We start from the raw sequence: 15,811 nt of genomic DNA, 5'->3' as shown, positions 1-15,811 counted from the left end.
ATTAAGAAAACTAACTATGATGATGGCAAAAGATTTTTTAAATCAGGCCTGTTCTAGTGTCAGATTTATCCTCCAAAGCTCATTTGTGAGACCACAACTCATGACAATCTTATGACGATAATGATAATAATAAAAAAAAACAATGCTTTAAAAAAACAATTACACCCTATTCAGAAAGTATCTAGGATAAGCAAGCTGTTCTCTGGCTCGAATCCTGTTGTAACTCGGGATCACACTGATGTTGTGTAATGTGCAAACACAGCCAAGAGGAGAATTTCCAAGAGTTTAAAAGACCTTCCCTCAATGGACATTGAGCTTAGTAACATGATTGTCTCACAAAACAAATTATTTTTGAAAGTGCAGTGTACTATTCACTGTAGGAGATTGTATACAAATCTTGTAAAATATGTTAACCATATCTATCACCAATATCTATCTTGTTTAACTAAAATATTAAACACACACAAACTTTACAATCTTCATTATAATACCACTGCATAGGAATTCAAAGTGAATAATATCTATTATAATTACCTCTAGCAGACTCTAATTGTAGGAAGCCAAGTCTAATGGGTTTTTAACAACCAAAGCAGTGGGATTAGTTTTAAGATGCATTCTGAGAAAGTGAGAATTGTTTGCACATTGTGACATTTGTCCACATCAGTAGCGAACCGTGACCATTAAACCTGGGCCAGGGTTCCCACACCTTGGTTAACATCAAATTCAAGGACCTTTCAATGACTTTCCAGGACCAACTTCCTAAAATTCAAGGACCAAAAGACCGAATGCCATTTCAAGCCATGCATCCTGAAATGTTCTGTGCATGACATTAAGCGCTGATTAAACAAAAACTTAATTCACACTCAATTTAGCAGTGGACCTGTGAGAAGGTGACATTCATGTAAAGCGGTGACATATACGTTAACTACATACAGGAAACACTAGCTTTCGGTGCTGAACAAACAAACAAATTTCTCTACAGGAGAATGACCAAACTTTTGCAAAGTAAAAGTCAGCATAGGCCCTGTAGAATCAATATAATTTTAAATGAATTGTGCTGGCAAAATAATGACACGTTGACAGTAGACAAATAATAATAACAATAATACACATATGCATATACACATACAGTACATACATAAAACAGAGGAGCAAAGCCATATAATGAGATTAGAACTATAGATTTCTAGAGAAATCTGGTGTGAGATGATTCTAGCATTTTACAAGTTTTTTTATCTACTTAATGAAGAGTAATATGAATTTAATTCATTCATAAAGAGAAAAGAAGGCTTTTAACCAGTCCACTTACTGTAGTGAATGTGGTATTTTGCTAAAAGTACGACTACATTTATGGCATCAGAGAAATCCAAACTTAAGTTTTCCGCATAAAGTAAAATGGTATCAAAAGAAAGAATGTTAAGTTTGAGATTAATCGAGTTTCTAGTGTCCACGCAAAAACTTTGTGAATGTTGACATGAAAAAACAAATGCTCCTGGAATTCATCTTCTGACTTACAAAAGGTACATGAATCCACATCAAGTTTAAATCTTCTTTCAAGAAACATGGCTACAGGATATATCTTATTTATTATTTTGAAATGAGTCTCTTTTACTTTAGAAGATATGGGTCATTTGACAAGCCATTGTGGTTTTATAATTTGTATTAGGATGTTTCTTGAAAGAATCTCTATTACATCTTTTGTCTCATACCATCAGTGATACTCTTGTTATTACACTTGAAGTCAACTAAGTTAGTCATTCACTTTTAACACGGGCATCGAAACAGTCAACTCTGAATATAAAATGACATTTTTGATTAATTGAATTAATGCTAAAGGAATCACTTTGCAGACATTCTTAAAATCTTTATAACAACTATCATATCAGTGTGACGGGCAGGGTGAGCAACTCAAAAAGGAAGCGATCACGCCAAGTCTCAGGGAAAGAGGATGGTTTAATAGAAAGTGTGCAAACCAAAAACCCGTGCATTGTTCCAAATGAAGGAAATAATAACCAGCAGTCAACCGGTACAAAGACAAGACATATATAGACGAACAAACGACCCTCAGGTGAGACGGATCACGGGTCCCGCCCACCTGAGGGACGAACATCACGTGACCAAAAACAGGACCGCTGCCGCTGTAACCGGGGGCGACCGGTAGGGGGCCCCCCCACAACGTGACAATCAGATCATATTTTTCAACAAAGGATGAGAAATTTAAAACATGATCTTTTTCATAACAATCTTTTGTAAATATTGACTTCCTAACAACTGTGCCCTATTATTCCTTGACTGCGGTCTTCATCCATGTGAAATTTCTAACCCCCCCAAAATATTCAAGGACCTTCAAGGATGGCCGTCTTTTATGCCTGTTTTCAAAAACTTTCCAGGGCCTTGAACTTATTTTTTCAGATTCACAAACTTTCAAGGATTTCAAGGACCCGTGGGAACCCTGCTGGGCCCACTTGAAGAAGCCCAAATGTTCCTTTAGACTTAAAAGTGAAAAGAAGCTGTTTCAGTAGAAAAAATGCCTAAACAAATCAATGTACAAAAAAGATTCAACTGAGGCACTTAAGGCCCAAAAGGATCAAAATGAATTGAATTGGCAGTGATTTAGAACATAGAACTAAATCACATGCTGAGATTAGCTTTGTATGTGTTTGTGTGGTCTTTCATGTAAGCCAGGGATGCCCCATACGTCGACCGCGAAGGAAGTGTCAGTCGATCGCAAAGGAATGTGGGTAGATCGCATGACATTAAAAAGTAGTGGATGAATGACAGGCTATCGTCCATCTGCACTGACGGTTGTATATATACACTGCCCCGGTAACAATTTACGTTACATTTTTTTTTACAGAGTCTAGAGATTATGCTCATACCAATTTTGCCATCATTGGATATAATTCCTAGGACTAGTTCAAAAAGTAATATTTTCAAACAATTGATGAATGTGACAAAAGTATGTATTTTTTAATAGGACTCATAAATGCAACGTTGTCAGGTGTTGTCAGAACAGGAGACGGAATCTCCCGCGGATGTTTTAGGATGGCGGTCCCAAGCGCCTCGTCAGTACACTGAACGACAGCACACACGCGAGAGAACAAAGACACGGCGCGCTGTGTTTTTAGTGCCGACGTCGAGGGTAAACTGAAAGTAATTACGGAGAAACTCGAAGTGTATAACAGGGGAGAACTGAAAACAATCGCTGAAATACTCAACATGTGAAACGGACGCCAGGGGAGGTAGCTGGCTGGCTGGCACACGCCGCAAGGAACAAAAAACCCTTCCCAAAAACCAAAACCAAATGGACAGGAAGAATAACAGCGGGAGGAAAACTTGAGAGAGGCCAGGGAGTGGCACAGGAGGTAAGTACTCGAATGGACAGAGTAATAAATAAAATAACTGAAACAAACGAGAGGCAGGGTGGCGAAACACCGAGAACAGACAATAGCAAACAGGGCTGGAGGTTGACGACATAAAGCAGACAACTCAGCGGTGAGGCACTGCGTTTGTCATCCTTATAAACACAGGATGACAGGTGCATGCCATCACCGCTGATTAGCCTGTGGTCTGACTTGCGGGCTCCTCCTGGTGGCGACTGGAGGAGCCGCCCTGGGGCCAGCCCTGATAGGTGTAGCTGCAAGGAATCAAAAAATCAAGTTGCATGTTCCTACGCAAAAATTTGAAGGAGTTATTTATGATTTTCACAAATTGCAGAAACAGAAACTACATGTTTCTGCCTACAAGTCTCTGGGCTTTATGGTCTAGGCTGCAGTATGCTTTTTATGCGTAAAAAAATAATAAGAAGAAGAAGAAAAATCTGAGCAATTACAATAGGTTTCCCACACTACGTGTGTGAATCCTAATAATTTTTTCTAGGTGCCATAATATACAAACTAATAAGCATCACAACTCTGACCTCAGGTCACACATAGATGTTGAATTCCCGTAAGCATGCATGCATTTTGTGATGCGTTTTTCCATGTGAGTGGTAGCTAAAGAAGCCTATCATTTAACTTTTAAAATACAAACGCAAAAGAAAATGTTGTATATTTTTTGCAATTACAAAAACTCTTGACCACAAAATTTTATATTAACGCTGTTATATCACCTGTCGCCACTGGCGAGTCAAATTATTATATTGGCCTACTATATAATAATAATAATATAATATTATTATATATTAATATAATAATATATATGGTCTCGATTGCGACCATTTTAGTTGCAGTCTGGAGTCTTGCCTTATAATTCTTAATGAGCATCTGTTCAATTTAATTAATTAAAACACATTAAGAAGTCTAAGTCAAAAAGAGTGGGAAAGTAACTGATTGTGAAAATGAATGGGCCATTCCATACAGTGTTTCAATGACATATCAGTCATTTCCACCACAGTACTGGTAATACTGGCAATAGCAATTGTTGGAAGTTTCCATTGGCTGTACCTGGAACAGCTTGATTGGATCCTTCCACTGCATATCTGAGCCCTGCCATGGCTGCTTGACTTCGCTGCGTAGGCTTTCACCAAATGCATCCAGGTAGAAGATGGCGTACTCCTCAGGGTTCTTCACCTCCTCCTCAAAGATGTTCATGATGTGGAAGAATGTCTGCAGAGGCCCGCAGATGTAAACAACTGCAGGGGAGACAGAACAGACAGAGATGTACACAACTGCAAAGGACATGGACCTGACAGAAGCTGCTTGTAAGATATGTGGATATATTCAGCACATGCTACAAAGACACTGTTGTAATGGCCATGTGCATCTCCCATCTACCCGAATAATTAACTTAACAGACCTCTTCAGTCCACTTAATTCTGTCAATTTTTGAGCTGGCTTCCCACAGAATACAAGCACATATAACAAAAAAATGGAAGCAGCAATGTCCACCCTGTAGCATCTCTAAGTCTGCTGGGTGTACATGGTCACCTCTTCACAGATGTCATCCTGATTGTATAAAACGTGCGTCCACTGTGCTGTGTTCCCCATTTGCAATACAGACGTTTATTTTCATTAGCAGCAGCTTGCATGGCAGCAGCTGCCAGCTCAGAGGAGTGGCAGAACATGGACTCTGGGCAGAACGCGGACCCCACACCCGCAGCAACACTGGCCGAGCTATTGCCTGGTACTCTCGCAGTCTCCTGGACATGCTCCAAGACAAATGCACAAAACAGAACTGAAGTCTCCAAACGGCCACCAAAACCAGCATGCAAACGATGAGGCACACAGTCTGTGCTGGCGGGTATAAGCTTTTGGTCATTTTCTTACAAAAAAATCATTGGAATCATTTGAGTGATTTACGTTTTTGATATCGTAATCAGAATCGGTCTTTATTTGCCAAGTATGTTCACACGTACAAGGAATTTGTTTTTGGTCACAGTAGCCCACAGTGCACAGCAACTGACAACATTACACAAAACGTTGCAGAACCTGGACATACACACCAGTAAACTTAATATGTGCAGAGTTGTATGTTGCAATAAAGTGCTAAGTGCTAAGGGCTCCTTAGTTCAGGGGTTCTCAGCTGGTCTCAGCACGGGACCCACATTTTCTCATTGTCATTAAGTCGCGACCCAGTTTTATACAGTACAAATGTTATAACAAATTAAAAGGGTAAACAATTGGTGGTTGCCATGGCAACAACATTGGTTCACATGCTGGGCTCCAGACAAAAAAATTATTCAAGGAGCCAGAAGGTCCTAAAAGGAAAAAATCAGGCACCAATAACCTTTTCTAGGCTCCATAATAATATACAAACTAATAAGCATTGCAACACACACATCAGATCAGCTGTTATTTAGGATCTCTGTCATCCAACATGACTGATGTCTTTCTCTTCCTTGTAACTGTGGTTCAGTTGGCTTCATGTTCGCATATTCGGAATTAGACATGTTATTTTAAATGTACTACTGTCACTGTCTACAAATTACCTTAACATGGATGAAAGTGGCGGTCGTAAAGGCCCCAGAGCACTGCGCACTCTGTTTTTCTGCAACTCTGTTTTTCAATAGTTTTTAAATGATGCTTCATAAGATAAAAACAAGTTGTATACTGTAACATATTGATCAGCCAGACAAGGATCTAAGTGCGGCTAACAGCAATCACAGAGCACTTGAACAGGCGAGATACTCCATTCAGGGTGTGTTGTGCAGGAGTATTGTAAACGTAGTCAGGACAGTCCAGGGTCACGCCGGTGAGACAGAAGCCAGGAGGTACAGAGGGACTAGGCGGGGGACGAGGTCTAGGAGAAGAGCAGAGGTCGGTACACAAGAAGGCAGTAACATGTAGAGAATGCTTAGTACGTGGCATGGTAAATATATGCAAACCGGAAGAGAGAGGAGGAAGCTTAAATAGTTGCGAAGGGGAGGGGCAATGAGCGGCAGGTGAACCGCATCTGTACGGTGATTACGTTCTGTTCCTGACAGTACCCCCCCCCCCCCCCCCCCCCCCCCCTCCGATGAGCGGCTCCAGCCGCAACAGATCGGCCAGACGGGGGGTGATCACGACGCCTGGGAGCAGGGAAGTTGGGATGAGCAGCGTGGAATTCGGTGACAAGAGTAGGGTTTAACACATCCTGCGTGGGGACCCACACCCGCTCCTCAAGACCATAGCCCTCCCACTCAATGAGATATTGAAGCCCACCTCGACGCCGACGGGATTCCAGGATGTCCTGAATGAGGTAGGCAGGGTGACCGTCGAGTTCCAGCGGCTCACGTGGCTTGGTAAGTGGTGCAGCAGCAGACATGGGACTGTAAAACACAGGCTTAAGCAGAGAGACATGAAAGACAGGATGAATGCGATACTGAGGGGGCAGTTGCAATTCATAAGAGACGGCATTGATCCGATGCAAGACCTTGAAGGGTCCGATGTATTTAGGGCAGCATGGAGCCTCTGAGTATGCAGGGCACGTCGTAGGTGTACGTGGGCCTGCTCCCATGTTCGCACGCTGTTTCTGAACCAGTCATCTAACGCCGGGACGTCTGATATTACCCAGGGAAAAGAAAGCCGGTTGACAGCCATATACACATTGGAAGGGGTCATTTTGGTGGAAGAATGCATGAATGAATTATGGGCGCATTCAGCCCAGGGTAAGTATTTGCTCCAGCCGGTTTGAGAGACACAGTATTGTCTTAAAAATCTCCCTATTTCCTGATTCACCCATTCTACCTCTCCATTAGACTGAGGGTGATACCCGGAGGTAAGGTTAACTGCGACCCCGATAGTTTACAGAATTGCCTCCACAGCTGTGAGGTGAATTGGACTCCGCGATTGGAGATAATATCTTCTGGTAATCCAAAGACGCGGAAAACAAAAGTAAAAACGGCTTGGGCTGTTTCCATGACAGTGGGCAGCCCCGGAAAGGGAATCAAGTGACACATTTTCGAGAATCTATCAACTACCACTAAAATAACTATTCCCCTCGGACTTGGGCAGGTCAGTAATAAAGTCCATCGCTATGTGTGACCAGAGTTGGCGTGGAATTGAGAGCGGTAATAGTTTCCCTACAGGATGTGTTCAGGGGGTGCGACTCTTAGCACATATGCTACATGCTAATATATAGTCCCACACATCGTATTTTAGGGACGACCACCAATACCGCCGTGACAAGAGATGTATAGTGCGTGTGATTCCGGGGTGACCAGTACCTGCGGTATCGTGTGTGAGTTGTAGGAAGCGTCCTCTTAGTGACACAGGAATGTAATGCTTTCCTTCTGGGCAGTCAGGGCTAGGATTACTTCGTAGAGCGTCCTCCAATTCACATTGCAGTTTCCAGCGAACAGCAGCCAAGAAACAGGTGCGAGGCAGTACATACTCCGGTACTTTGTCAGTGGGATCCTTTTCATGAATGCGCGATAGGGCATCTGCTTTAGTGTTCTTCGAACCAGGCCGGTAGGAAACAGAGAATCGAAACCGGGAGAAGAACAACGCCCATCTGGCTTGTCGGGGATTCAGTTGCTTGGCCTCTTTCAGATATTCCAAGTTTTTATGGTTCGTGTAAACAACAAAAGGAATGTTCAGCCCCCTCTAACCAGTGTCTCCACTGCTCCAAAGCAAGTTTTATCACTAGAAGTTTATGGTTACCGACGTCATAGTTTTGTTCTGCCGGTTGCAATTTCGAGTAAAACGCACAGGGGACCAATTTAGGGGGGTTTCCTTGCCGTTGGGAGAGAACTGCCCCCACACCCACATCCGAGGCATCGACCTCCACTACAAAAGGGACTTAGGGATCAGGGAGATGCAGAATAGGCGCCGAGGTGAACGCTCCTTTACGCAACGAAAACGCCTGATCAGCCTCAGGTGTCCAGTTCAGACGCAGATGCTACCCACCCCAAAGGAGGTTGGTGAGCGGAGTGGCCAGTGAACCAAAACCCCTGATGAAGTGGCGATAAAAGTTGGCAAATCCTATGAAACGCTGCAGTTCCTTTCTCGTTTGGGGCACAGGCCATTGCGTGACAGCCGACACCTTGTCCAGGTTCATAGAGATCTGCCCAAGGGATAAAGTGCAACCGAGGAAAGTCACGGAGGTCCAATGAAACTCACATTTCTCTGCTTTGGCATAGAGGCGGTGCTGCCGCAGGTGGACCAGTACTGCAGTGACATGATGGACATGGTCTGCGACGGAGGCGGTTTATATCAGGATGTCATCTATATAAACTATGACAAACCTCCCTATCATGTCACGGAATATGTCATCCATGAATGCCTGGAAGACAGACGGGCTGTTGGCTAGCCCATATGGCATTACAAGGTACTCGTAGTGGCCTCGGGCAGTCACAAACGCAGTTTTCCACTCGTCCCCCTCACGAATACAAATCAGGTTATATGCACTTTGAAATCCAACTTGGTGAATATACGCGCTTTTCTGAGGCACTCTTGTGACGCAGAGATAAAAGGAAGGGGATATACGAACTTGAGGTGACAGCGTTTAAAGAGCGATAATCTATACAGGGATGCAGCCCTCCATCCTTCTTCTCCACAAAGAAGAACCCCGCGGCTACAGGTGACGTGGAGGGATGGATAAACCCCTTCTGAAGGGCCTCTTCTATATATTTTTCCATTGCTGAATTTTCAGGACGGGACAAGGGGTAAGATTTAGTTTTGCATGGGAGTGGGGAGCCGGGCAGCAGATCAATGGCACAGTCCCCTGGTCTGTGTGATGGCAGGTGACTGGCGCTTTCCTTACAGAAGACGTCTGCATAACCTTGATACTGAACGGAAACGGCAGTTTCGAGAGGGGAATCGGGGCTTTCTATGGACAAGGACCAGAGAGGTAAGTGCATACAGTGCTTGAAGCAGTGAGAACCCCATTTCTCTCTAGCTTTCCAGTAGATAACAGGATCATGTAGAGACAGCCAGAGAAAACCGAGAACAACAGGATCACGGGGTGATGGCAGGAGCAGTCTCGGTATGAAACAGTCCTATCTGGATCGTGACTGGTACCATACACTGAGTAATCAATCCTTCACCTATAGGTTGGCCATTCAGAGCATTAACTCATAGGGGAGGACTGACTGACGTAGTGAGAATATGCAATCGGCGGGCCATGTCGACATCCAGGATATTACCCACGGCCCCAGTGTCTAAGAGTGCCGACAGGTGCGTAGACATGCCCCCCAGACGACTTGCACAGGCATATTCAGTTGGTTGTTACAGTCCAAGCAGAAAACAGGGTTGCTTACGTGTCTGCTTGTGGGATTCTCCTCCCCAGCGCGAGCTGGGCGAACTGGGCAATGAATACGGAAGTGCCCGCTCTCACCGCAGTACAGGTAGAGGTTCTCCTGTAGACGCCGAGACCTTTCGTGTGAGGACAGTGGCAGTGGGGTTCTGCCTAGTTGCATGGGCTCCACACCCTCTCGTGGTGTGTCAGGCAACGGCAGGGCTTGTCGATACGATGCGACGTGAATTTTTCCAAGACATCGGATGGCGGGCGAGTAACAACTTGTCAACGTTCACAGCTGTTTGAATGAACTCTGACAGCGATTGCCCTTCACTGCGACAGTCGAGCTCCACTTGCAAATCCTGCCTTAATCTTTTACAGAACACGGTCTTGAGGGCTGGTTCACTCCACCCACTACCGGCAGCCAGGGTACAGCACTCTCGAGCGTAATCCGCTGCGCTACGTTGCTCTTGACGTATTTCGCACAACGGGTGCCCACGTCTCTGCCTGCAGCCAGGTGGTCGAAAACTGACTTGAACAATGCAGAAAACTGCTCCTCAGACTCGAGAGATGGGTCTTTGCTGTTCCACAGGGCGGTTCCTCAGGCACCTGCCTCTGCAGTGAGATGTGTCAACATGAAGTGTATTCTCTGCTTCTCGGTCAGACACTGGGCCAGGTGATGCTCGAAGTACATGGAACATTGCATTAAAAAGTTCTGACAACGCTCCGGAGAGCCATCATACCGCTCTGGTACTGCTACGGGAATACAGGGAGCAAAGAAAGGTGGAGCAGCGGCTACAGCAGCCTGATGTTGAACTGACTGTATGGCCTGGTGTTGTGTCACCTGTTGTTGAGCCGTCCGTAACTGTGCAGCCTGGATGTTCATAGCTACGACGAGCTGTCAAACCTCTCCCTGGAGTCCGGCTATGGTATTTCCTTGCTGAGCCAGGAGTGCAGGTACGTCCGCTGTATCCATTGTATAAGGCGAAGTATTATGTAACGTATTGAACAGGCAGACAAGGATCCAAGTGTGGATAACAGCCGCTTTTATTGAAACAGCAATCACACAGCACTTGAACAGGCGAGATACTCCATTCAGGGTGTGTTGTGCAGGATTATTGTAAACGTAGTCAGGACAGTCCAGGGTCACACCGGTGAGACAGAAGCCAGGAGGTACAGAGGGACTAGGTGGGGGACGAGGTCTAGGAGAAGAGCAGAGGTCGGTACATAGGAAGGTCGTAACATGGAGAGAACGCTTAGTATGTGGCATGGCAACAATACTTCGCAACCCGAAAGAGAGAGGAGGAAGCTTAAATAGTTGCGAAGGGGAGGGGCAATGAGCAGCAGGTGAACCGCATCTGCACGGTGATTACGTGCTGTTCCTGACATACATATTAAGTGCACATTTTGTCAAATATTTCAATAGCTTTTAAAATGTCCATCATAAGAGCATGAAACAAGTTATAGTACATTAAGTGCATCCTAATCAACAACATTGTTTTGTGGACTTATGATGGACCGTTTAAAAGGTATTGAAATATTTTACTAAAACTGACCACCACAAATTGGTGCAAGGTATAAATACTAGGGATGTCACGATTTCGATATTAAATCGAAATCGATAGAAATTATTTCACGATCTCGAGCCTCGAAGTCAAAAAGAGGATCGACGATTCCTCCCTCTAAGCTACGCAAGCACCCACACTACGCAAAGTAAAGCCTGGTTTAAACTAGACACGTCGCAAGGTTCCACGCACCGAAAATTACGTAATCGCGGTGGCTCCGCCTGTGCGCACTGGCGATTCGCAAGGTCGTGCACCTCTCGAATTTTGTAACTTTGCGTGGTGTTTTCTGGGCTCATACACTTTTAGAAGGTGGAATTAAAGCACCTAATTAAGTTAAATATTTATACATGTACTCATAATGATTCAAAATAATTAGCTTTTTCATCACATTATTTAATGGTTGTTTATTTTCAAAACGCCCAATCTTAACGTCTTCACGTTCTCTTATGTTTCGTCCTGGAATTACAAGAGGCTCGTATTTGTTAACGTAATACAGGAGAACTGTTCAGTCAGACAGCTATTTGTTGTAAAACAAAGTAGTTATACTTTCAAGCATTTTCAAGTACTTTAGCCTGAATCTCAGCACTTTTTAAACCTGGAACACAATGCAACATTAATTTTCGTCAGGTAAATGTTCTTTCCCCTGTTTTGAGGGGTGTTTCTTTATACTACCACATATTGTTTTGGAGAACACTGCAAAGAATATAAACGCCTTCGCCGTTCGTGCGAGGTGTGCAGAGTCGCACGCTACAGTCACTCGCGAAAGTATAATCTATAATAAATAATCCAGCCTTGATGTGGCTCAGGGATTATGTCACATGCATGAGTGCCGTGCGGCCGTTAGGGTTATTTAAACAAATTTAAACATGGGTCTGTGGCGGAAGCTGAGTGCAGAGCGTTGAGGAGCGATTTTGATTGGAGGATCGTGCTCTCTGTCTGAGATTTTTTATTATTAAATTTTTTTTGCTGAAGCTGGCCAGTGTGGCGCTATGGCGCTGGTCCAGGTTGCTGACCCCTGCCATAGACTAATCTAAAACTGGCATAGGCCTCTCTGCTGTAAATCGAGAATCGAATCGAATCGTGACCCTAAAATCGGAAATACAATCGAATTGAGGATTTAGAGAATCGTGACACCCCTAATAAATACCCATTTTTTAGTTGTAGGTTGTTATTTAGGATGCACATAATGTAATACAACTTCTTTGGTGGTCTTAGATGGGCCGTTTAAAAGCTATTGAAATTATTGCAAAAAGCATGAGTGCGCAGTGCTCTGAGGCCTTTACGACTGCCACTTGTGTCTGTGTTAAGGTAATTTGTAGACGGTGCCTTAGACGTTGCCATGGTGACAGGAGGATATTTAAAACATGTTTTTAAAAATACATCTATTCCTGACGTGAACAAAGTTATAGATGTTTGTCTTGTTTGCCAGAAATAAGAATTTGCATGTTTTGGCACTTTTAACCTAGAGGTATTGAAGAAAGAATTCCGAATATGCGAACGTGAAACGAACTTTACCAAGTTTCCCAGTATATTTATGAGTGACTTTTGATCTCATTAAAATTAACGTAAAACTATGTATAGTTATAAAGGAGTGTGTCCTTTTATGGTCCCACAGAGATGTAGACTGTGTGAAAAAATCTGATATCAGCTTCGCTATTTTCAACAAGCTCACGCTTAGTGCTAAAGTTTCAGCTCTGCTCCACTGCTTCGCGAGTCACGTGATCAGATTCCCGCATTTGCTGATGGGCAGAGACGAACATGTGAGTGGGAGCTACAGCATATCGATTAACTTTTAACATACAAACTCAAAAAATGGTGGATATTTTTACAATGACAAAAAATTCTCACCCATAAAAAAATAATGCTGTTGTATCGCCTGTCGCAACTGGCGAGTGAAATAATTATATTACTCGCAACTTATTTATTTTAGTCGCAATCTGGAGCCCTGGCATGTGTCTCTGTCTTTATTCAAGATAAAAGACGAGTACAAAGTTAGAGAAGTAGCCTATTATTATATTTTTTTACAAGCTGTCCGCAAACCACCCAGAACGTGTCTGCGACCCACCAGTTGAGAATCACTGTTTTAGTTCATTATCACAGACATTTTTCAGCCAGCTGCAGACTGAAGCTGCTGGGGGTTGACGGTAAACTGTGGAGTCAGGATCACTGGTGCATTTTGTGTTAATGTTACGGCGCGTTTATTGTCCAGCTCAAGCTGTGGACTGGAAAATGTATCCGTAAGTGGATCGGCTGCATCCGGCCGATATCCGATACGTTAATATAATAATAATTACGTCAATATCGGTCCCGATATTGATATTGTATCGGATCGGTCCCATCTCTAATAAGATATCCACCAAAACAGTGAAACAAAGCTTGACTCATTGTATTAAGCTCTTGATAAATTCATCAACAGCAACAGTTTATTGAAACCCTCCCTGATTTAACTGCTTTAGCCTACTCGCCATTAGACCCAGAGGAGTTAGATAGTCTAACCGACTGCTTAGAGAATACCTGCAGATATCACCTCTAGATATAGTAGCTCCACTCAAATATAAAAAGGCTAAATTAAAAGCTCGCCCCATGATACACCGGCCAAACTCGAAACTTAAAACAAATAGCGCGTAAATTAGAGCGGAAATGGTGATCTAGCTGGAAGTATTCCACTGTGCCTGGAAGGACAGCCTTATTGAGTACAAAAGGTGTCACGGTGAGGAGGCCAGGCCGCCACCAGAGGGCGCGTGCACCCACACACACACACACACACACACACACTAGGGGTGTGACGAGACACTCAGCGAGACGAGACATGAGACTGGGTTCACGAGATTCGAGACGAGACGAGATTTTAAGAACACTAAAATTACAAATTATGTGACTGGACAACAGACTTTTATTTAAATTTTATTTAACTTTAAACATGCATTTTGAAATGTTTTATTATAACTCTTAACATGCATTATGTAAGAGACTGAAAAGTCCGTTGTAAAGCAGTTTTCGTCGTTAAGTGTGACCCTATATTTAGATACGCTTTGATCGTAAATACAGTATAGAAAAAACTAACAATGTTCTCGTGCGTACAGCGTGAGAAAGAGCGATCACGTTACCGAGATGGGCTTATCGTACACAACACTCCACTACACTACACAACACTCCACTGTTCCTCTGCGCACCGCGCAAAATTAAATTAAAAGTCGTGGTAACTCCGATCCGTTGTTATCCAGACCCATCGTTAAGCGGGGACTCACTGTATTATGTACAAAACAAAAAGTTCTGTCAATACAGAGTGCAAATAGTGCAAACTGAGCCTGACCAAGTATGTCACTGAATTTGCTGCAACTACACTACCATGTTCATTTTTAAGAATATTAGCATCCCCACACTGCTCCCGATATCCTTTACTGTCTCAACTTGCCAAAGCGCCGTTCTGTCCCTGCTACCTCTGTTCAAGTGAGATGTGTTGATTTGAGTACTGAGCTGTGGTGCGTGCAGCTGTAAATGTCTCTGCATCCTGCTCGTATTAGTCGCGGTGTACGGCATTATTTTCATACAATGTTTGCATATGTAGTGTCTTATCAGTCACTCTCTTGCCATTTATCATTTCCACCGGGTTCCCGAAATGATGCCAAACAAACGATTTGAAAGTGGCGGGGCATCTTCAATAGTAATACCTGTATTTTCCCACGTCATTGTGACGTCATCAGACAGATTTTTAACACGACGAGAAATCTCGCGGAGTTGAGTCTCGCGAGATCACGAGACACGGAGATCTCGTCACACCCCTAACACACACCCATACTGCACACTCCCCCTAGCACTAAGCCACTCCCTACGTCCCAATCATCACACTACTAACACCTGTAACTTATCTCGTGTTCCACCTTTTTAAGTCCACAGGTCGCGCTGTCCAGTGCTGCATATTCATACGAGAGAGCTGCTCATCACTGAGCTCATCGCTCTACGTCAGTTGTGTACTGAGGACCTGCTAATCTGGTGCCCTTGTTTATGCTAGAGCCCTTTGTTGGTTGTTTTGGTTCGCTTGTCAGTTATGGATAATAAAGAACACAACGTACAACCTCCGCCTCCGGCCGCCTCTATCCCCGTGTTACAAAAGGGCACTCACTAAAGCATGCTCAGCATACTTAGCCTCACTAATTGAGAATAATAAAAACAACCCTAGATTTCTTTTTAGTACTATTTCCAAACTTACAAAAAAGAAACCTCACTAGTAATGTCTTTATTGATTTCTTTGATAATAAAATATTAGACAAAATATAAAACCTTTCATAGGAAATCCAACTGGTCTGTCATCTGGTGTGGTCGATATTGAACTAAATTTTACATTAGGAGAAATGCTTGAAGCTTTTCATCCACTCCCACAATCAGAATTGGAGAAAATAATTAAATTGTACTAATTGCATTAGACGCATTAGGAGGTCGCAAAACTTCCTCCAACTTAATGGGCACACAATGGAAGTTCTCCTTCTGGGTCCAAAGGCCACAAGACAGAAAATACCAGATCTAATGCTAAATCTAGCAGACTACCCCATTACACCTGGCTGAGTTGCCAAAAATCTCAGCATTATACT

General features: G+C 43.5%; 1 protein-coding gene across 6 annotated transcripts in view; it reads right to left on the bottom strand.

Moving 5' to 3' along the window:
- The window catches only part of npr2 (natriuretic peptide receptor 2), a 47,316-nt gene that overhangs the window by 22,484 nt on the left and 9,021 nt on the right, over nt 1–15,811 (bottom strand). For 2 of the 6 annotated variants that reach the window (XM_077012031.1, XM_077012033.1), the window contains exon 2: nt 4,446–4,633. In XM_077012031.1, coding sequence (XP_076868146.1) covers nt 4,446–4,633 — 188 coding nt within the window. Of the gene's footprint in view, nt 1–4,445; nt 4,634–6,641; nt 10,999–15,811 lie in introns of those variants that run through there. The other 4 variants (XM_077012036.1, XM_077012034.1, XM_077012037.1 and 1 more) reach the window with 4 other exon arrangements.

This window comes from Brachyhypopomus gauderio, chromosome 7 (assembly GCF_052324685.1).
Source record: "Brachyhypopomus gauderio isolate BG-103 chromosome 7, BGAUD_0.2, whole genome shotgun sequence".
Taxonomy (NCBI): Eukaryota; Metazoa; Chordata; class Actinopteri; order Gymnotiformes; family Hypopomidae; genus Brachyhypopomus; species Brachyhypopomus gauderio.
This window is presented reverse-complemented; position numbering and strand designations above follow the sequence as displayed.